Source organism: Cnephaeus nilssonii (genome assembly GCF_951640355.1).
Source record: "Cnephaeus nilssonii genome assembly, chromosome: 5".
Taxonomy (NCBI): domain Eukaryota; kingdom Metazoa; phylum Chordata; class Mammalia; order Chiroptera; family Vespertilionidae; genus Cnephaeus; species Cnephaeus nilssonii.
The window spans coordinates 34,528,493-34,551,845 of NC_137076.1; the positions used below are offsets into that span (position 1 = coordinate 34,528,493).

Genomic DNA, 23,353 nt, shown 5'->3' on the forward strand with positions numbered 1-23,353 from the left:
CTGATACAGGCATACAAAGTCTGGGCCTTTTGGCTTCACTGGGGACAACCCCGAAGGACGATCCCAGCTCCAGAGCCCTCTGTAGCTCTGATTCCAGTCACAGTTGCAATCTCATCCTGAGTCAGCTTCCAATCTCCTGCACTCTTGGTGACATCATGATATGAAACCAGACAATGGAATTAAACGATATTAAGTTTCCAGGCAAGTGGAATTCTCCCGAGAAATAAGGATGCCTCCCCGATACAAAACTGCTCAGAGCTGCAGAACTGTATAGGGTGGCTCCTCCCTGCATTCAGGGGACAAATAATAAAGTCTGAGTCAATACGGATAACACCTGAATATGCACATATTCATATACAATTAAATTTAAAAGTAGCTTCCCAATGAGTGGGTGTTGACCTGTGAGTAGGTCTGTTCCAGACCCAGTTTATACCTCCCCCCCCCCCCCCCAAGATTTGCTCAGCCTCACCTGCCCCTCTAGCTCTTGGCTGTCTGATCAACAAAGAACCCCAGCTGGTCCCTGTCACCTCATCTCCTAACGCTGCCATCTGTCTCAAGGCCCCTGAGTGCGCACCGGACTTTGGCAAGGTCTCTGTAACGTCTGCCACGGTGGGAGCCACAACAGGTCCAGTGCCCAGGAGTGACCTGACGCCCATGCAGAGGCTGTGGCTGCCTTCTGTCTGGTTTCAGGGAAGCAGTAGACCACAGCATCGGACTGGTTTCCCCAGTGGAGGCCGGGAGGAGCTGGATAACACCACCTGGAAGTGTAGGGTGGTTTTAACACCCCATTGGAAGAAATCTGACCAAGGAGAGAGGAGACAGGACAGAACCAACAAATAAATGACTCTCTCACTCCCCCTAATGGACCATTCCAGGTGCCATGACTCCACATGGCCTTTCTGGAGACTTCCGGTGTGACTAAGCAAGTGGCTCTGTTGTTTTGTGAAGCTGTAGCCAGGTCTGTAACATACCACCTGGTATTTGTCTCGTCCTTCCCGACCTTTCTTCCTTTTTCCCCCTAATCATGATAGCCCTGGGATTGTATTGCTAGTAATGTGTTGACACATAAGATTTGCTTCAGACTACTTTCTCCTGGGCAAGGCAGCATCTAAGATCTTTTGTGTACATTTAAATGAATTTTTGATATTTAAGTACTGTGTGTAGCATCTGGATGTGAATGAAATACCAACATATGCATAAATGACTGAACTCGAATGTATGTGGAATAGTTGAATGTGTATGTAACATCCTGAACAACTGTGGGAAACAGTTAAATTGGTATTCAGAGCTTGTGGGGTCAATGCGTGTTAAAATAGGTATATTAGTGATCTATTGCTGCATTATAAACCACCCCAAAATATAGCAGCTGGAAATAGCAAACATTTATTATCTGACAGTTTCTAAGTGGGTCAGGAATCTGGGAAAAGCTTAGCCAGCAATTCTGGCTCAAGGTCCCTTACTGCAGTCAAGTTGTCAGCTAGAGCTCAAGGTTCAACTCGGGGAGGATCTGCTTTTACGCTTATTGGTGTAGCTGTTGGCAGGCCTCAGGTCCATACCGTGTAGGCCTCTCCACAGGGCTGCCTTGCCATGTGGCAGCTGGCTTCTTCTGGAGAGAGCAGAAGAGAGCCCCAAAAGGAAGCCTTAGTCTTTTTGTAATTGAATCTTGGAAGTGACATACCATTATTTATGCCACATTCTAGTCATTCGAAGTGAGTCAACAAATCCATCCATACTCAGGTGATTACACAAAAGTGTGAAAACCAGACGGGGGAGATGATTGGAGGTTCTTTTAGAGGCTACCAACCACAATGGGTAACTGTTCCAGTTGTAAGTTGCACCAACTGCCTCTGCTTCATCCAGAAGAAATTCCCTCATATCTTATCCCAGGACCCCCTTGGATTTATTCTAGAAATGATTCTGATTGAGCTGAATAATTTCTGCTGTTTTTGTTTCTAGTTGTGTGAGATCTGAAAGTCCCAATTCTCCTACCTGTGTTGGTGATGGTATTGTGGTCAAGGTTGGGAGAAATGTGACATTCACGTGGGAGCGAAGGTGGACAGACTCTTTAGGAATGCCACGAGGACACATCACCCATGGGCATCATGAGAGTGAAACTACGGCCCAGAGAAATGAGTCTTGAACTTTCTAGATTGCATGACCAATCTCCACTCTCGCCTTTGGGTTTAGGAGGCAGAGAATTTAATGCAGCACCTCTCACTGAGACCCGCTGTCTCAATCTTGCCCTAGATACCATGAGGGATGCACAGATGAATTAAGACAGAGTCTCTGTCCTCATGGAATTTATTTATATGAGCTTAGAGCTCAGAGTGGGAGATCAAGGCTACTATAAGCATAAATTTGGGAAACCTTAAGTTATAAGAATGTTATAGGGGTGAGTGTAGATGGAGCCCAATGAGGCTGCAGATACAGCCCTGGGCTCTCCAATATTTAGTGATTGGTAAGAGGTGGAGTAGCCATCAAAGAAGATGGGAAGTCTCATCTTATTTGTCTCTAAGCAACATTTGACCTAGCCGGGTCAGTGGTTGGCTTGATTAGTTCCTGGTTATGAGAGACTGCCTCTGGGTTCTCCTGCAGTCAACTTGAAACTCCCAGAACCCCATTCAAAAGAAGCACAGCCCCAGGGAGCTCTCAGCAGCACTTTTTAAAAATAGACTTTTTAAAAGAGAAGTTTCAGGTTCACAGCAAAATTGAATGGAAGATGCAGAGATTTCCTATAGACCCCTCCCCCCCTACATATGCATAGCTTTCCCCATTATTAACATTCCCCATCAGAGTGGTACAGTTGCTACAAATGGATAGACCTACATTGATACATCATTATCAGCCAGAGTCTTTACATTAGAATTAATTAGGGTTCCCTTTGGGCAATGCATATTCTATGGGTTTGAAAATGCATGACATCTTAGTAGTTTCACTGCTCTGAAAATCCTCTATCTCCAGTTTTTAAAGTCTCTTTTTAAGAACAAAGTGGAGGGAGTTGGGGAAATAAAGGGGCACCACTCTGCTTGTAGCTTTAGGGATAAACCCACATGTGGTCCTCAGTCTCACAAAGAACACTTTGCATGCCCAATATCTTCAGGAGTGGAGTCCCCAGCTGCCACTGTCTACCCTGAGACCCCAGGCCTATTCAATCCTGCTCACTGTCACCCTTTGTTTTTCTATTTCTTTATAGCACATGGGAATGTTTATCTGGTTTTCAAGTCAAGCTATTTATGTTTAAATGTTTTCTAAAATCCATATTATCTACATGTGGGAGAAGAGAGGTCCACCAAAATTTGACCTTACTGTGTCATCTTGACTACAAATTTTTGTAAAGTATTTTTTGAAGACAGATTTGCTTTCTTTTGGGTGTGAATGATCCCAGAATCTCAGATCCCAAGAGTTGAGCTGATGACAGGCAGGCACAAGAAGGCCAAAATTTATATAGATTACTAGAGGCCTGGTGCACGAATTTGTGCACAGGTAAGGTCCTGCAGGCCCGCCCTGATGAGGGCGAATCGGGGCCAGGCCAGTGGGGAGGAGGCACCACAGGAAGTTGACTAGCCCCCTCCCCCATGATAGGGCTGATTGGGGGCGGGGCAGGGCAATTGGGGCTGGGGCCGGCTGGGGGGAGGGGCAGCGGGCAGTTGGGGGGGCTGAACAGGGCCCCCACATCCGGCCGGTTGGCCACCACAGTGTGCATCATAGCCACCAGTTGTTCTGCCATTCTTGTTGCTTGGCTTATAGATAGATAGATAGATAGATAGATAGATAGATAGATAGATACCAAAGGGAGGTGATTCTTATGGGTGAAAGAATATTGATTGTTGATTGTGAAGTAAGAAGAATAACATCTTATTTTGCATTGAGTTTCAAGGAAATAATATATGTGTAACTGCCTTATAAACTGTAAAGTGCCCTGTGAATTATACTTGTTACTAATGGAGGGTAATCACCAGGGAGGAGTCTCTTTCTGTAGATTTGGTTTGCAGAAACCTAGTATACTCACTTTAATTTAATGCAGGCCACCAAACTCTGGGTTTTGAAAATGCACATTCATTCCTCATTCACCCTTCCCTCAGGCTCTAGTGCTGTAACCAGATATATACCCGAGGCCATGCCAAAATGAAGGGAAAACATCTGGCCAATTTAATCAATCCAGTAAAAGCATCCTTTCAAACCAGTCCAAAGATTTGGAGCACAGATCTCTAGGTAATGACTGGCTGAATTTTCTGTTATAACTGATAAGTTGTTTTGAGGTTGTGTAGACACTACTTAAGAGATCAAGGGTCAAGCAGCAAATGGAGAATCTAATTGGGCTTAAAACTTGGAGTCCTTGTGTTGAGCCAGGCTGAGATCTCCACCTGGTTCCTGAGGCTGTAGGGTGGAAGCCAGGGAGTCAGAGAGATAAACACTGGGAGGAGTTCATCCAGTTTCATTTTTCTGGGCATTAGTCAGGGGGTTCCTTTCTGTTCGCCTCTGTCCTCTGACTCTTCCAGTTCCATTTAAAACGTCACGAGTGACAGATCACTTCCTAAGGGATGCCTCTTCCTTAAAGTACCCATTCTCCGAGGAACTGTTCTTTCCTGCTCTTCTCCCTGGAAGTGTCCATTTGGGTCAAGGCTACCCTGGGGGCTCTCCAGTTATTGACACCAGCCTCTTCTTTTTCCCAGAATCACTTTATGGACTGAGAGCAAAGACAGGCTCAGAGGCCCTGCACAGCACAGGATGGAAACACAGGAAATAGAAGCCACAATGATTAGGAAAACTAAGAAAGGGAGAGGGGAAATGAAGAGACCTCTCCATAGCACATTATGACCACAAGCTAATGCATGCAAAATGCTTAGAACAGTACTGCCACATGGTAAACACTTAATATGTATTAGGTGTTATGATTATTGCTCTCATCTGAATTTCTCAGGGCAGTTTATTCCTCTTTGCTTTACAATAGTGACCTCTAAAACTCTAATGAGACAATGGATGCAAAGCTCCTAGCGTTGAGCTTGATGCATACATTTCTTCTAGGCTTCTCTGTATCTCCAACAGTGCCTGGCATAAAGCTGATGCTGGCTTCAATCTGTTAACTGAATAAAGAAGCTTCCTTCCATTGGACATACCAGCAAACAGGCTGTTCAGAAATGGTTTTCAGTTAAGAGCATTTTTTCCCCCTACGAAGGGAAACATGGCCACTCATATCACTACATGGAAGGATAGTATGGGGCTGGATGTCTGCAAAGATAAGACTTCCATTTTCTCCTCTACTGGGAAATCCAAGATGGATATAGTCTTCCTGGATTTCTCAGTGTGTGTTGATTGCATTGCATCTCCAGCCGCCTACCTCCACCCCCTAACTGGCTGCCCCAAGATATTGGTCCTGAATTTCACTCAGAGGCCTCAAAATATCTAGTGGCTAAGCAAGATTCTTACGCCTCTTTCACAAAACTGTCTTTTCAGACCTGCTTCCTGCCTCTTCAGTGCCTGAGGTTTAAAAGACTCTGAGATTCATGCAGCTGAAAAGACTTACCTAGGAGGCCCTCAGTAGACAGAGAAGTGCAGATGGAATTGGAACCTCCTGCTTCAGTGAAATCATGTTTCTCCAGTATTACCTTAATGAACAGGGAGACTGGGTCTATATCCTCAAGAAGTCTGATCCTATGGGACAACAGACCTGCTCGGCCCATCCTGCTCGGTTCTCCCCAGACGACAAATACTCTCGACACCGAGTCACCATCAAGAAACATTTCAAGGTGCTGATGACCCAGCAACTGTGCCCTGTACTGTGAAGGTCCCTTAAATTTCATGTCTCTCCTGCCACCTGCAACCCCTCTCAGACTTTTCTGAAACCAAGCTTTTCAGTCTGTGAACCTTGAAGCCTTCTTACCACCCTTGCTCTTTGGAATCGGTGTCATCATTATCTTAGATCATGCGTGTGTGAAGCAATCATGGTAGCACCCCCCCTTAAAGAAAACAAGTTTAAGTCTGCTTTTCAAAAAAGAAAAGAAAAGAAAAGACTTACCTAGCCAACCAATGAGTGGAGAAGCATGGCTGTAATCAGAACCCTAAGCTCCAGACTCTCAATTCAGTGCTCTTTCCATTTTACCTAATCTAGCTCCCCACATCCTTTCAAAATATGTAACCCACATGAGGCTCCATCTCCTTTTGTTCTTAGTGAACTGTCTGTTAAAAAGGGAATGGACTAAAGTCAGTTTTAATAAACTATGAGCATGAATAACATCTCCAAAGATGTGTCCACTTTTCAAGACCACCGCAATGTGGGGTCTCAGGTGCTACAACAGGGTGGATGGGGAGTGTCTTTGGAGGAGAAGGATTCTTCCTGAGGGGGTGAAAGGACCTGTGGGTCAGCTGGGGAGTTGGACAGAAATTGGTGGTGGCTGGGTGGACCCCAGAATTGAAAGCCCAGCTCATTTATCTGCAGGTTTTAGGGTAAAGGTGTGTCAACATTTTTGCCTCATCATAGGTTATGCTGGATAACCCTCTCACTTCTGATGATCTGCAGTGGTTTGATTTGTTTCTTGAAAGGACATGTCCCAGAACTGACCTGCCTAAACATTTTTTTTAATCATTCTGGATGGTAGAAGGGCTAGTACATATCTCATTAAGGTAGAGCAGGGAGAGCTTTAGAATCAGATAGTCCTGGGTTCCAATTCTGGTTCTCCTGACCTACCAGCTAGGTTATCTTAGTGGGAATAATGCTGCCTAATTTGCTGGGTGGTTGTGGGATTAAATGTAATGTACACTAGGTGTTCCATACATGGCAGTTATTGTCACGAATATTAACTATGTAATCTTGGGCAAGTTATCTAACCTCTCTGAGTCCCAGCTTCTCCTCTATGAATTAGGGATAATTTAAACTTTAATATAGTCAAATTTGTCAACCTTTTAAAAAAGAAATGGTTTTGTACTCTGAGGTCATGAAGACTTAAGCTTCCGATTACTTTTATATTGATGTGCACCTTTGTTGTCTCAAAAGTTCTTCATAGACATTAGCATCACATTGCAACCCAGAGTTTTGTTTGAACAACAATGGGATATTCAGTGCTTGTCCCAGGACATGGTGTGCCTTGTGTCCTGTGTCCTATGGGAACCATACCATGGAACTTTTATATCATCTCTATGAAATAGGTGCAAGAACTATACAGTTTTATAGATGAGGAAGTCACTTCACTGTGAAGTGGTTATATATTTATTTATTTTTGCTTATGGCAGACATGTTAACTGATCATGTTAATCCCCTTCTGCCTTGCCCCCTTTAATTACAAAGAATGGGAAAGCTAAATACTCATTTCCTCAGTTTCCTTTGCAGCTAGAAGTGGTCATCTGACACTACTGGCAAATAAGACCTAAATGGGAGTCTTAGAATGCTTTAGGGAAAACCCTTGTTTTCTTAATAAAATGAACAGATGTTACTGGAGGGACATACCTCTCCCTTCTATATTTCTTAGATGTGGATGTGATACCTGGAGCAGGGTCAGCTATCCTGAGACCATTAGATGACAAAACCCAACAAGCTAAGAATGGTTGAATGGGATGCTAGAAAGACCTGGAATTCCTGGTGGCATCACTGAGGTCTAAACCAGTACAAATAACTACCTACCTCCAGGCCATAACGCTCTAAAAAGAAAAGCGATAAGGACATCATGGGCGAGTGTGAGACTCCCCCTTAAGTCAAGAAAGGGTCACAGAATTTTTTGGCTTTGTTGCAGGGCAGAGTGAAAGGGGGGCTGAGAGCACAGTCAGGAATTGCTTTTTCTTTTTTTGTATTGGTTTCAGGTGTACAGCATAGTGGTTAGACAATCATATACTTTACAAAGTGTTCCTCCCAATATTTCCAGTATTCACCTGCCACCATACATAATTATCACAATATTATTGACTATCTTTCCTGTGGATGTTTGCTTTCTTTACATTACTGAAACAAATTTCTAGGACAAGTTCCACAGCGGGCTCTGCTATGAGCTGTCCACCAGGGTGGTGCTGATATTTCACATTATGATGTCTGGGAGCTGTCCCTGTAACTGCCACAGCATGGCAGCAGCAAGACTGTCCAACCTATGAGGGAAGGTGCGGGGGGGGGGGGGGGGGGGGCGGGGAGGGGGGGTTAGAGGGTAAGAGATCAACCAAAGGACTTGTATGCATGCATATGAGCATAACCAATGGACACAGGTGGGGGGACTGGGGAAAGGGAAGGGCATGTGCTGGGGGTTGGGGGTGGCCGGGGAGAGGTCAATGGGGGAAAAAGGAGACTTCTGTAATACATTAAACAATAAAGAATTTAAATTAAAAAAAGAGAGAAATAGTTCATATCGGTAACTACTCAAACATGAGTATTTGTTGTGATAGGTAAAGGCTTTAATCTCAAAGATACAAATATTTTATTTTAATTAAAAAACAACAGTTATCAGGTAAAAAAAAAGAAGACAAGGCGTGTGTGTGTGTGTGTGTGTGTGTGTGTGTGTGTGTGTGTGTGTGTGTGATTCTTTCTACCTTGCAGTGAGAGTCATTCCGACAACTGGGAGAGCTCACTACTGGCCATGGCATTTCCAAATATTCTTCACTACAAAGAGAGAACAAGAATCTGATGGGGATGGAGGGCTAGGGTTCTCTTGGGGACCCCAACTCAACTTTAAGAAAGCCTGATTTATTTCCCAGCCCTTTTGGTTCAATGTGGGATACAGTAAGGGGTCTATGAAGACTAGTCACCAGGTTTGGTTCTGATTTTCAGGTAGGCAAGGAGTAAAATCTTGAAGCATTGAAAAAAAAAAGTCCTCTGTGGGGCCTTCTTCTGGGACATATATTCCTGAGGGCATGTCTGAATCCAAGTGACAGCCTTCAGGCTTTGATTTTTCTTTTGAGGACCCCAAGTATTGGGCCATTTTTTGACAATATTACAGATATCCCCTCCCCTCCTTTATGCCCCCTCCACCCAGCTCCTGCCCCAACTATTGCCTTCCCCACACTATTGTCTGTGTTCATGGGTTATGCTCATCTTTTTTTTGCTGTTCTGTCTTGTCACAACCTTGTCAAAAAGATGTATGTACTTTTGATTGCTTGCCTCCCATCCCTCAGTAAATGCACAGTCCTAAGCATTTTTTTTTTTTTTTTTTTTTTTTTTTGCTGAGAGTAAGTACAGAGAAACTGACATGGATAAAAACAAAACAGAAAACAAGCATAGGTCAGTTGCTAAGTTACATGAAATCTTAAAAGCTCTTGAGAAATAGCTGGTACAAATCTTGGTTGAAATCTAAATGGACCTTTTTTTTTTTAACTCTATTTAACCCCTTGACTCTTCATTGGCCCATCTCTTGGATTTTTTTTAACACCTTGAATTCTCTTTTGATTCACTGGACTGGTGCTTCTGTATCTCCCAGCCTCCTTCTCATTCAGTTATGGGCTGTGGAAGGGGGCCTTCTAATTTATGGAAAGTGTGAGGTGCTAAACATCCTAGATAACTGTTGGGAAGTGAAACATACTTGGTCCTTATTTTCTCATCCTGGGCTCTTACTTGGAGTTCCATACCTTGCTTATAGCTGGACACGTCTTTTTATTTGAGAGTTTATGACTTGCATTTGGTAATTTAAAGAGATAGTCTTAAATAGCCATACCTCTGGATTTAACTCGGGTTGTCTTTTCCCCTTTTCCACATTACCAAACTTTCCAATTCAAGCTTCATCGTTTTAATTTCCATGTTTTAATTTCCAATTCAAGCTTCATCGTTTCTCTGAAGGCATTCCAAGAACCCCAGCACAGAGGGATATCTCCTTTTGGCTACTTAGAGTTAAGATATACAAGACCATTCAATTAACATTAATTCTTGTATATTACATTGTTCCACACCAAAATGTCTCTTTACCTAGTTAATATCTCACAGATTTTTCTCAGGTAATTGAATTAGCGGTATTTGGAAATATTCTGGATATCAGCACTAGAAATTCTGAGATGAGTCAAGAAGTATTTAATCATGATTTAAGTATAATCTCCAGATTTTTTGGTGGTCACTCACCCTTTCTTCTGTCTACCTCTTATATGTTGGCTACTAATCCAGCTGCTCTCTCCTTACCAGTCCTCCACCTGTTTCACTTGACTCCTGGGTCTTAAATTCTCTTTTAGTCAGCAAGATATGTGTTATTTTATCTAACTACATATGCACTTTCCCCAAAAGGCAGGATTTTTTCCTTTCGAGGGTGGGTTCCTGAACCACTGGGCTCTCAGAGCTCAGTTCTCTGCCACACAGACAAATTGTATTCTGCCAGATATCTGTGGGGTGATCTTCCAATCACCGTCTGTTTGGGAACTTCAGCTTTGTAGAACTACAGATTTAACAAAAGCTTCATTAGTGAGTGATTATCCATGCTACAAAGGATTCCTTTAAATAGCAAGTTTCAAGAATGGGCTTAAAATAAATTTAATTTAATCCCAGTCCAATTTGTACACCCTGTTCAATAATGCCCTTATTGTTAAAGATGAGGTACACTTATGCTTATTTATAGACTAAATTGGTTGTTTTTACCCCCCCCCCCCCCCCCCCGCAATACACACACTTTGTACCTAGTAGATCACACTCCTCCTTTCAAATTCTTCAAGATTCACATTTTATAGAAAGGCTATTTTCTGATGAAAAGGAGTGCCTCAGGGTAACCCCATCATCTCTATTGCCCATGATCAAAGAGGAAACTATCTCCACCAAAGACCACACCGAGCTAAACAGCCCCTCCCATCTCTCTTTTCAGATCTCTTTCTCTCATTCTCCTTCAGAACACCCAATCAGTAATTGTAAAAATCACAATTGATTTTCGTCTGGGTCTCTGAGTCCCCACTACCAAGGTAGTGTTCATGGTCTTTGAGATAACAGAGATACAAAGACTACAGTTGCATTGTCTGTACCCTCATCAAGACAACGTGATTTCTCCTCTTTTCTGCTGAAACTGTATCTGAAATTCTATAATAGATAGCACTGCATATTCCAGTGCACATGATCTGTGGTTCTCGTGTTATGGTTATGTCTGTAGGGTTCTGGCTGACCTGGTGGAAAATGGAGGTAACTTGAGAAAACTCGGCTTTTCTACACAAATGTCGCTTGAGTATTTTACTTATCAATTGGATGTTTTGAAGTGGAGTCTATACATGGATCTATCGATAGATGGTTGTTAAAGAGTTCTTTAAAGGGATGATTTAACAAATTGTTGCCATAGCCTTCTAACTGGTCTACCTAAAGTCTCATTTCTCTCTCTGAAAACGTCTCTTTGACTGCATCTCAAACATTAATGTGTATATGAATCATTTTGGGAGCTTGTTAAAAGGAAGATTCGGATTTAGTACATTTGGGATGGGGTCTGAGATTTTAAAATTTCTAACAATTGATGCTGGTCAGTGGACTGCACTTTGAGTAGCAAGGCTCTCTAAACTGTATGATCATTCTATATTTGAATCTGATCATGGCACTTTCCTATTCAAAATACATCAGTAACCCCTCATCAGTTCAAAGGTAAAATCCAAAAAATTTGTTGTTGTTTTGTTATTCCTCACCTGAGAATATTTCCACCAATGATGTTTAGAGAGAGTGAAAAGGAAGGAAGAGGGGGAGAGAGAGAGAAATACTGATGTGAGAAAGACACATCTATTGGTTGCTTCCCGCTCATGCTCCAACACAGAGCCGGGTATCTAGCCTGCAACTGAAGTATATGCCCTTGACTGGAATTGAACCTGTGACCCTTCAGTTTGTGGGGCAAGGCACTAACCACTGGTCAAACCAGCCAGGGCTCCAAAATTTTAGATGGCATACACCCTCTCCCCCAACTACCTTTCCAGCTGTCACTTGTGTTGTTCCTAGAATTGGTGATGCTTTTCCTCACCTTGGCACAGGCTTCAGTGCTTCCTTCTTGTGCTTCCCAAGGTCCTGCTATGTACCTCGATTACATAGTGCATGGCTGGAAAGGTTTGTCTACATATTTTTTCTCCATTACAACTGTCAGTTCCTCTGGGGCCTTTGGCCATATTCTCTTAATCTCAGACTCTACAGCCACGAGCACAGTGACTGATGCACTTAATAAGTACTTGAGTGAATGTAGAAATGAGTTCATAGTTTTGTCTTTTTGCTCCCTATGCGGTACTTGCTTAGCCAAGGTTAACCTTTCTCTGATTGTTGTCTGCCAAGCTTCGTTCTCAGAAATTCATGTTCAACCTTCTATCTGGGGAGATTAATCTGATGCCTAGGAGTCATGTCTAATTCCATGGCCTGAACATTTGCAGCAGCTAATTCATTGCTGTTGTTTGGAAAATGTTAATTAATCAACACAATTTGTCTGGTGCTCAAGGGAAAAAGTCAAACCATTTTAAAAGCATCATTTTCCTTTTCAGGTAACTAAATTCTGTTAACTAATGCAGTGAGTCCCAACACAAGCTGGGGAATCTTTAAAAAATACTGATGCCTGGGCCCAACCCCCAGGAATTCTGATTTAGTGAGTCTGGAGCTAGGGTTTGGCATTAATATTTTAAAAACTACCATTGAAAATCACTGTACCAAGTTACATCATAACCAACAATCATAACGCTTTCCTAATAAAAAGTTGCCGCTTATCTAATGATGGATTTCTAACCATCATTCCTCCTTGGAAACCCTTGACATAATTAGCAAAGGTGATAAAGTTCTTATTTCAACTTATTCACTAGACATCCTTTATTGTTATGCTCCTATGCAGTCCCTAATTTTACTAAGAGGCCTTTTGGATGAAAACCCTTGCTTATCAGGCTTCCAGTCAAGATGGCAGTAGTACTTGCCTCCTCCCACACCACATCAATATTACAACTAAACTGCAGAATAACCATCATTCAGAAGCCCTGAAATCTAGCTGAAGGGAAGTCCTACAACTAAGGATATAAAGAAGGAGCCAAATTGAGACTGGTAGGAGGGGCAGAGACATGGAATGGGCTGGTCTCAAATGGCAGATAAAAATTGGGAGGGATCTCCCTGCCAGTGTGGCTCGAGTTGGTTGAATGTTGTCCCATGCATCAAGAAGTTGCCAGTTCAAGTCCCAGTCAGGGCACATGTCTGGGTTTCAGGCTCGATCCTCAGTGTGGGGGGTATAAGAGGCAGCCAATTGATGATTCTCTCTCTCTTTTTTTTTTTTAATATTTTTATTGATTTCAGAGAGAAAGGGAGGGGGGGGGAGAGAGATAGAAACATCAATGATGAGAGAGAATAATTGATTGGCTGCCTCCTACACATCCCACACTGGGGTTCGAGCCCGCAACCCAGGCATGTGCTCTTGTCCAGAATCAAACCCAGGACCTTTCAGTCCACAGGCTGATACTCTAGCCACTGAGCCAAACTGGCTAGGGCTTGATTATTCTCTTTTATTTATGTTTCTATCTCTCTCTCTCCCTTCCACTGTATAAAATTAATAAAAACATATTTTTAAAACCGAGGGATATCTCAGTTGCAGAGGTTCCCTCTGAGGAGCGAGGGGTCCCAGCCCCATACCAGACTCTCCTTCCTAATATTCCAGTGCCAGGAAGAGAAGTCCCTATTATCTCCTGGCTGCAAAAACAGCAAGGATTATGGCTGAGTGAGATGAAGGACTGCTGGAGTTTCAGGAAGTTCATCTTAAAGGGTCCACAAATGAACTTATTCAGATTCACTTTCTCGGAGCTCCAGCACTAGGGTAGCTTGAAAGGCACCAGGGACATACAGAGAGGAACTGAAGTGTCTGGCATCAGAGTGAGGGGCAGCTTTCTCCCAGACAGAAGTGTTGGTGGAGGTCATTGTCCTTTTTTGGATCCCTTCTCTAATAGAGCCAGCAGGTGGGAGCCATATCTGCATCTCCATCAACCTGGCTCACATCCTTTGCCTCATCCAGGTGATTGTTTCCTGAGGCCCTGCCCCACAAACTTGCAGGCCCACCCAAGCTGTTTCCAGTGGATTTTCCATATAAATGGCCTGCCATGCTTTAAATTTTACTAAAATCTCTCAAACAAGCAGCATCTGGCCTTGGCCTGTCCTGTACCTCTTGTTAAGTGGCCCCCTAGGCTGGCATTAGCAGCAGCCAACCTTGGTTCACAGTTTGGCCTCTACTGTGTACCTCCAAGCCTAGCACAAGTAGTGGCCATCTGCAGATCACTTTGTAGCTCATGCCAAGTGGCCCTGGGCAGAACACAGGCAGTGGCTGACCTTGCCTGGTTCCTCCTGGGAGGCCCCAGAACCAGTATACCTGGTGTACAGCTTCAGACCATGTTGAAGTACCACACAACCATCTCCACAAGTAACACACTCAAGAGGCAAACTCAGTGGGCACCAGAGCCCCACTGAAGTAAGTCCTGCTCTGTGGGGTGAGCCCTTGCACAGTTGATTCTCTACGGTGGTCATGCCAGTCCTTGCAACCGATGGACCTTGGGAGAAATCCCTTCCATTGACATGCCAATAGCAATCAAAACTCAACTACAATAGGAGGATGTACACCACCCACACTGGGGGGCGTGGGGGTGGTGGTGGCATGCACCTGAAATGCACAGTTCAGGTAAATGGGGATGCTGTGCTACTGGACCTGACAGGACACCTACTACATTAAGCTACTCTATCAAGCCTGGGAGATGTAGCAGCTCTACCTAATACATTGAAACAAACACAGGGAGGCTGCCAAAATGAGGAGACAAAGAAATATGCCTCAAATGTCAACTATAATTGAAAAATTAAAAATTGATATTAAAAAAAAGAAAGCACCCCTCCCCCCTGTACTTAAAAAGTAAAAGGTAACAAGATGGAGGATGCTTGCAGAAAAAAAAAAAAAAGGAAAGAAATAGAAATGCTTATTTTTTTTTAGACCAGAGAATTTATCCTAAAATAAGCTATGTATTTTATTTAATACACAAGAATATCTTGATGGCTATAGTAATCAAATAGCCATTTGACTTAAATAGATATTAGAACCTTTAATAAGCCTGTTTTGAAGTTATAGTCCTTGTTCAATAATTGTAAGGAAATAATCAAGGCAGGAATTCCATTATGATGGCATCGAGTATGTGGTATTTTAATGTCAATCTCCATTTTCAAATGAGCCTGTGGATTAAAAGATACTATCTTTAAAGTACACTTTTTTCTCCTTTTCATAAAAATTCATGAATTAAGAAATGAGAAGTATGGATATAATTGTGCTGGACAGACGAATAAATCATTTAGACAAAAGTCTTAGTCACATTTGGATGACTTTCGACTTAACGTTTAGCTGTCTTTGCCTTACTGATCAGAAATCAAGTTATTTCTGGCATTTTTGTCATGAAAGCAGGGTTTTTATATACAGTCATCAGATTCTTCACTGCAGGTGAGGGGCTTGTCAGTAATGAATGATCTGTAACAAAGACGCAGAAAACGTGAAGAAAGAAGGTACGTCTACTTGACCTGGTGCAGCAGCAGCAGCAGTTTATCATGGTCCGGCTGGCGGAGCGCGTGCTGGCAGTGGGCACTGGAAGAGATGTATAAAGTGTCACTTCCGGGGGATTTTAAGAAGCCAGTCAATTCCTTATGCTGAATTCCCAGAAGTTCTCATTTTCTCCTTAAAACAGGCACATTTGTTCATTGAGAGAGAAAAGAAACTCCTAGGTGGCCTTTGTTTATCTAGGAAGGAAATAATTATGAATTTTTGGTTGGGGTCTTATTTTATACAACTTGTGTTAAAGACTGGAGATAAATATAAAATAAAGCTTGTTTCATTTTCCTTCATTACAAACCAACCAACCAACCAACCAACCAACCAACCAATCAACATTGCTTATCAGCTCCAGTTGGGTTTGAATCATAGAAAAGGCAAATCAGCTTTGGGTTGCTTTCCATAAACCCCAGAGGTGTGCACTACTTATCTCTGGAATGGACACAGGTATGTGGGGAAGAGTCCAGGTGAGGGCAAGGGTACAACATTTTAGCTTTCCCTGGGTCATTTTGGATGGAGTCATTTCTTAGAAGTATTGTGCAATCTCAGACCCCCCAGATATGATTTCTGAATTAGCTATAATTTTTAAATCACGCTGCTAATGCTATTCCTCCCTTCATACAGAGAATTGACCATAGTGCTTATAGAACATTACCACAGAACCTTGAAGAATCAGAGGTGATGTCACAGGGAGCCCTGTTTTGCCTTCAGAGGGGTTTTGTAAGGGGCTGGTCTGGAAGGTCTCCCTTACTCCCTGTTCTCCCCTCACTTGGCAGGGATAGGCGACAGAATCTTGGAATCCATAATTTCATAAAGTGGGACTTGAAGGAAACCCATAAACAGTGATCAAGAGCACTATTGCACATTTCCTAAGGCTGCAATGCTTTGCAGCATCAAACCCACTGGTACAAGGGCTCAGTGTGAGAGACAGGGCATAGGCTGGTGAATTTTTAAAATATATATATATATATTTTATTGATTTTTTTACAGAGAGGAAGAGAGAGGGATAGAGAGTTAGAAACATCGATGAGAGAGAAACATCGATCAGCTGCTTCCCTGCACACCTCCTACTGGGGATGTGCCCGCAACCATGCCCTTGACCGAAATCGAACCTGGGACCTTTCAGTCTGCAGGCCGATGCTCTATCCACTGAGCCAAACCGGTTAGGGGGGCTGGTAAACTTTAAAAAAATATATATTTTTATTGATTTCAGAGAGGAAGGGAGAGGGAGAGAGAGATAGAAACATCAATGATGAGAGAGAACCATTGATTGGCTGCCTCCTGCTTGCCCCACACTGGGGACTGAGCCTACAGCTTGGGCATGTGCCATGAATGGGAATTGAACCATGATCTCCTGGTTCATAGGTCGACAATCAACCACTGAGCAACACCGGCCAGGCTAGGCTGGTAAACTTTTTGTCAACAATTAGTAATTTAAAGTCCCTCACAGTGCCTAGTCTGGTTCAAGGAAAGTTAGATTTTTGGCTCATACTTGTTCCCAGTAGATTTCCCACCTGCAACTTATAAAAGCATCTTCAGTATAAGATCAAGGGTTTTAACATGGTTTTTGATCCAGGATGGTAATGCCTTGAAAATCCTAGGGAAAACATTGAGAATTTTTTTCCCCTGTTAAGTCTATAGGAAAGCTTTAAATGCAATCCCATTAGATATAATTTCCTAGAAGGTAGGGGGCTATTTTGTTCATTTTTGTATTCTTCTCTCTGTCCTTTCCCCACATTTTTTTGTATATTATGGGTACTAATAAATGATAATAAATAAACACAGCTAATTTTTTTGAGTGCTTGTTTAATGGCAAATATGTTATATAAAACCTCTAACTAAGTCTTCCCAGTAACTCTGAGAGGTAAATGATATTATCCAGTTTTACAGATGGGACTACTGAGGCTCAGTGAAGTTAAATAACTTCCTCAAGGCCAAACCATTAGTAAGCGGCAGAAACAAGAGTCAGCCTCTGTTTGAGTGATTATAAAACATTTGTTCTTAATTCACCTCATGTACCTTAAATGGTTCCAGGAATATCTCCTTTAGGATAATGAAGTGCTGCCCAGCCAGCTTGGCTCAGTGGTTGGGTGTCGACCTATGAACCAGGAGGTCACAGTTCGATTCCCGGTCAGAGTACATGCCCAGGTTGCGGGCTCTATCCCCAATGCGGGGCATGCAGGAGGCAGCTGATCAGTGATTCTCTCTCATCATTGATGTTCCTATCTCTCCCTTCCTCTATGAAATCAATAAAAAAATATTTTTTAAAAGAATAATGAAGTGCAGTAGGCAATTTGTAGAAATGCGTATTTCTGGGCTCGACTCTCACAAGATGCTGACTCAGTTGGTTAGGTGTGGCCCCCAGGAGTCTGAATTCTTGCAGTCACATGATGATTTGTTGAATTGCCTGGCAGATCAACCAGCTTTCTTGGTGAGTAGGTTGGCGAATCTTCATCTCATGAGGCTGTTGTTGGGACACCCAAAAGTGGTTCAAACCTTCCAAGCCCAGCCTTTCCTTAGCAACAAAAAGAGTTCTTGTGTAGCGCAATCACCCATTTCACTTCAGTCTCTTATGAGGCAAGTAGCTTCACCTGTTTACTGAAGTGGGGCCCATATTACCCAGAATTAATATATAATCACATACAAAACTCTTGGGATGTGTCAAGAAGTTCCTCAAACCCTTTATCACTGTAAATTGTGCTCTTGTACGTTTTCTCAAGTGTGGCACTTCCGTCAGCCTTAACTGTTAATTCTGCACCAATTTATAAAGGTGTTGGTTCAAATTCTCAGGTAATGTGGGTTTCTTCCTTCCACTGAGTTCTTAAGGAAGAATTTCAGACTCTGAGCAAAGGAAGGAAAGGTTGAGGTTCTTTTCTGACCTCCCACCTATCATGTGCCTGATGGAGGAGAATGGCTGTACTTGTCTGTTCCAATAGGGGGCATTCACCTTTCCAGAGACTGTGAATGCCATTGATTGACAGCTCTAGTTACTCCTTTAAAAAAATTTTTTTTAAACTGTGAAATGTGTCATGCACATAAAAGAGTGTATAAAATGTGTTGTGTATAGTTGAAGAATAATAAAGTGAACACTCATCTATATTGCTCGCAACCTTAAGCCGTAAATCATGATCAGACCTTTGAGGCTTGATATCTGTACCTTTCTGGTGACATTCCCAGCATTCCTTACTCCCAGAGGTGTCTTCCTTTGGTAATTTTGGTGTTAATCATTCCTTAATATTCCTAATATGTTACCACTTGCATATGAATCAAGTTGTTTGATATTTTATTGTAGAGTCTTCTGACAGAGGTCACTAGCATAGACGCAACAGCCAAACTTCCTGTATTCCCATCTCACTTGTCACATACCAATTGAGCAATACTGGGAAAATATCTTCTCTCTGCCTTGCTTTCCACATCTGTGAAATGGGAGGAATAATAGTTCCTACCTTACAGTGTTGTTGTGACAAGTAAATGAGTTCATGTTACAAGCCTTTATAACAGGACCTTATACATAATAAATACTATGACAATGCTATCATTTACATTAAGCTGATATCTACCTTTCTGTACTTCTCAGATTCTGTGGTAAAAGATGAAAAAAAAACTTCCAATCCACTGTGGACTGATACTTTTGTAAAATATAGTAACATTGAGTAACTAGAAAAATGAATTAAAAAAACAGACATACAAAATTCAAACGCCAATGTTTTATTGTTAGAGTAAACAGAAATAAAATTGCAGTGTCAAATTGCTATAAGTGTTTTTAAAATATTACTTTCCATTTCTGTACTTACTTGTCACAAACTGGTAGCAACCAGCTTGTGGACAGCCACCAGCTCACAGACACACTCTGAGTTGCCCTGCTCTGGATTTCGGCATGCTGTGTTTTGCCTAGTCCTGCACGAGACCCATTCCTTTGTTAGGAAGTAAGGTTTGGCCGTCTTTTGTTGGGTGGTCCTTTTCTTCTTCGGCTGATTTTCACCTGCTAGAAACAGGAATGATTAAAAAAATAAACAAACATACTAAATGCTGATTTTCACCAGAGACTAGTTTTCTTTTCTTTGTTTTTTAAATCAAAAAGTAATTTTTGGCGTAGAGTCTTCCTCATAAAGACAAGCAGGTATAGGAGAAATACAGATTTGCATTTTGATTCTTCTGACTCAGAAATAAGACAAGCACACACTTCTAATGTTCTGAGTCTTGAATTTGATTGCAAGGTCTTTGAAGCCGTCTGTCTTCTGCTCCCTCACCTCTTCCCAGCAGTGCCTTGGGTTCCTTGGGTATAGTGGGTATTCACAGGGCAGCTGAGAGACCCAGGAATATTATGAGGTTGAACCATGTGAGCTGGCCAACATTCTACCATTTTTAATGATAAAAAGACCATCTCATATGGTCTCATCTATTTATGTGTCCAGGTTTGAACCATTTCATCTGGGACCTTTTCCCCAATCCTTTCCTGGGAATGGAATCCTCCCATTTCTAGGAGTTCACGGAAGTTTCAAGTCCTGGGTAGGGAAGGATGGCCTGGTGACCTCATCTTGCCTCAGCATCCTAGCTTTTCACAGTTGCTACCAGAACCCATGTCCAAGGAGTGGCCTTTCCATCACCCCAGGCACCTGTCAAGGAAGAATCTGTTATACCAGTAGAATGAATACATCCTGGCTGATGTGGAAACTGTAAGAGAAAAAACTACTCATGATATTTGTTAGAGATGGCAAGGAAGGCTTTATTCAAAAGAGCTACTATGATGGAGTTTCACAGTAGAAGAGAGACATTGGGCTCAACTCCAAATACAACAAGGAAAAGTGAGGATTTATAGACAACGAGCAGGGTGAGATTCAGTGGGTGAAAAATTACTAAGAGGAGACATCAGAAATAGCTTGATTCTTGTTAAACAGACTCAAAAGGATTCTTGTTGAAGGCAGGCTAGGGGACCCTGTATCACCTGGAGGATGGAGGGGAATGAGGAAATTGATCAGATATTGAGGCTGATCATGTATTGAGGGTGGAGAGTCACTCAAAACTGACTTAGCAGGATTCTTGTTGAGACTGGACTCTAGAAGGACAGAGATGGAAGCCCAAGGTTGGACCAAGTTGAGCAGAGGGCTCAGAGGAGCCTGAGTACAGTTTGGTTAAGGAAAGAATCTTTGTCAGGACATAACTATTGCTGATCAAAGTCAGAACTGGGTTCTTTTTCCAGATTTTTTTGTGTGAATTTTCAGCCTTGGTCATTCTGTCTCCTAAATACATTTCTATAGTGATCAAAGCACATCTATGCTTGATTAAAATAGGGATTCAAACCAGACAGTAGTTCAGAGTTTCTTCTGAGCCAGAAAATCTATTTATTTTTAAATTATCTTTTTTTCAAGGTTGTAATTTTATTTTACTGAATTTATTGGGGTGACATTGGTTAATAAAATTATATAGGTTTTAGGTGTACAATTCTATACTACATCATCTGTATATTGTATTGTGTGTTTACCACCCCAAGTCAAGTCTCCTTCCATCACCATTTATCCCTTCTTTACCCTCTTCTACCTCCCCCCATTTTTAACTGTTAATGTTCAAAGAAGACTAGGGGTCAGAGGCTGTGTCCATCTGATGTAAAAATAGCTGTATTTTTGTTTGTTTTGCTTTGTTAATACTCACCTGATGATATTTTTTCCCATTGATTTTTAGAGAGAGTGAAAGGGAGGAAGGAGGGGAGAGAAAGAGAGAGAGAGAGAGATCAATTGGTTGCCTCCTTCACACGCCCTGACTGGGGTTGGTGATCGAACCTGCAACCCAAGTTACTAGCCCTGGACTGGGAATCAAACCTACAACCCTTCAGTGCACCAGCTGGTGCTCTAACCACTTAGCAACAACGACCAGGGCATAACTGTTGTTAATTCTAACAACTGATTAGTTCTGTGGAGAAAAGAATCAGAAAGGCTATTAGAATTTTAGTCAAAAATAGTAAATCTATTGACTGTGGGTTAACATGTGTGTTTTCTGGCAAGCCCCAAGAGATGAATTTTTATTGTCATCCCCTCTGAAAGAAGGAACATGTCAGTTTCTGCCTGCTGAAATCTGCCTTACAAAATTCATGCCTGCCACTGGCCTCAAACTGAGGGACAAGCTGCCAGGGGCTGTCACAGGTTACTGAGCCTGTGTCCAGAGATGTGGGCTCGAGTGAGCAGGAGCATGGCCACTCCATGGTCACCCTAACCTCTCTCCTTCATGAACCTTCCAGACACACACACTTGCTCAGGCTTGTACACAGCCACATTCATAGAGACACATGCATGTAGACACAAACACAGAGATCACCCACAAACCTACACAGGCCCACACTCACACCATATGTACTGCCATACAGCCCACTGCTAATAGACAGGGAGTACAGACAGGAAGATGGGTAAACTCAATCTCAGCTTAATTAGTAGACAGTATCTCAAATGGGGTCAGGATCAGGGAAACAAACACAAAGAATGGTGCAATTCAGAAAAGTGGCCAGAGGGATAAATAAGCAGGTAGAGCAAGAAGCAGGCTGAAGATCGATATGAGAAAATTACTACGGGTGTGTGTGTGTGTGTGTGTGTGTACATGAGAATAATTCGGTGGTATTTTGGTCTGGTCTAATGTAGCTGTGTGACTTTGGGGCAGTCACTTTACCTCTCTGGGTCTCAGTTTTTCCATCTGTAAAAGGTGAGCATCGGAATAGCATGGTAGCTCTCAAACTTCAGCTTCAGTCAGAATCACCTGGAAGGCTTATTAGTAGCTGAGGTTGAGGAACCCTGTTCTGAATGATCCAGTCCAGCTAGACTCGACTTTGTATGAGAATGGTGGTGAGATTGACATTGACTTTTCAGTTCCCAGAAGGAAAAGGTCCACAGAAACTACGTGGCCTTCGGTAAGCTTCAGTTTGCTCCTTGATCTGGGACCTCACTCAAGGCTTAGCAGGACAACTGTGACTCTTGGGAGGCTTGCAGATCTCAGATCCCAGGGAAGCTGCCCAACAAAGGGCAAGGGCTGGCTCCCCGCAGGGCACATTCCCAAAGCAGCATCCGTCCAGCAGGCAGGACCTGCACTGGACGAGGATGTCACGGGGTGCTCATTGCATTGTATTTCCTTTCTCTGCTTCCAATCCACGGGCTAGCAAATGAGGCTGGCCCTTGTGGATTCTGATTAGGAGCTTCATATATCAAGTCTCTAAATTTGCAGAATGTTGTAAGGCAGAAAGGCTCTGTGTGTGCATGTGTGTGTGCGTGCATGTGCGTGTGCCTGTGTGGTGAGAACCACATATTCAAACCATTCCCCATTTCTGCACCTCATCCTGCCAATTACAATCTGCTTGGTGGTGTGAAACTGACAGCCGGCAGCAGTGATGGAGACAGGAGAGCGATGAACAAGGGCTTTGTGCATTCTCAGCTTTAGAGAGAATGTTCAGTGGGGCGGACAGGCATGTAACTGGCAGGTTTAGGAATCAGTAAAAACCAAGAACTGGAAGTCCTAATTTATTGTCTGTTTCGATACAAGGCTAGACACAGGCTATTTAATATAATGCATTGTTTACAAGTGGAGGAGAGTGGAAGTTATTGATGCATTACAAATGCAGGCAAATGCATCTCATAAGCCAAGGGGTAGGTAATAACAATTGCAGAAGACTAAATTTGACTTTAATCCCCTGAAGAATGGCATGCACACAGCTTAAAATGATAAGAGCTGGAGGGGGTGGGGGAGAGAGAAAGTGGGGAGGGAGAGAAGGAGGCTCTGGGAGACCGAGGGAGGCAGAGGAGACAGAGAGGGGAGGAGGGGGAGAGAGAGAGAAGCTGATTTTCTCCTGGGATTATGTATTTTCTTGATTAGAAAATGGAGTGGAAATTGAAAGAAAATGCATATTTTTTAAACCTTGTTTTGGTAAACAGCATCACACT

The 23,353-nt window shown here is 42.7% G+C and overlaps 1 protein-coding gene across 1 annotated transcript; it reads left to right on the forward strand.

Annotated features, from left to right (window-relative positions):
* Positions 1-5,570: 5,570 nt before the first annotated feature.
* LOC307100084 (H/ACA ribonucleoprotein complex subunit 3-like) lies at positions 5,571-5,783 on the forward strand (the record flags this gene model as incomplete). Its single annotated transcript, XM_079772397.1, has 1 exon — positions 5,571-5,783. The coding sequence occupies exon 1, from the start codon at positions 5,589-5,591 to the stop codon at positions 5,781-5,783; it is 195 nt and encodes a 64-aa protein (XP_079628523.1). The 5' UTR covers positions 5,571-5,588.
* Positions 5,784-23,353: the final 17,570 nt, after the last annotated feature.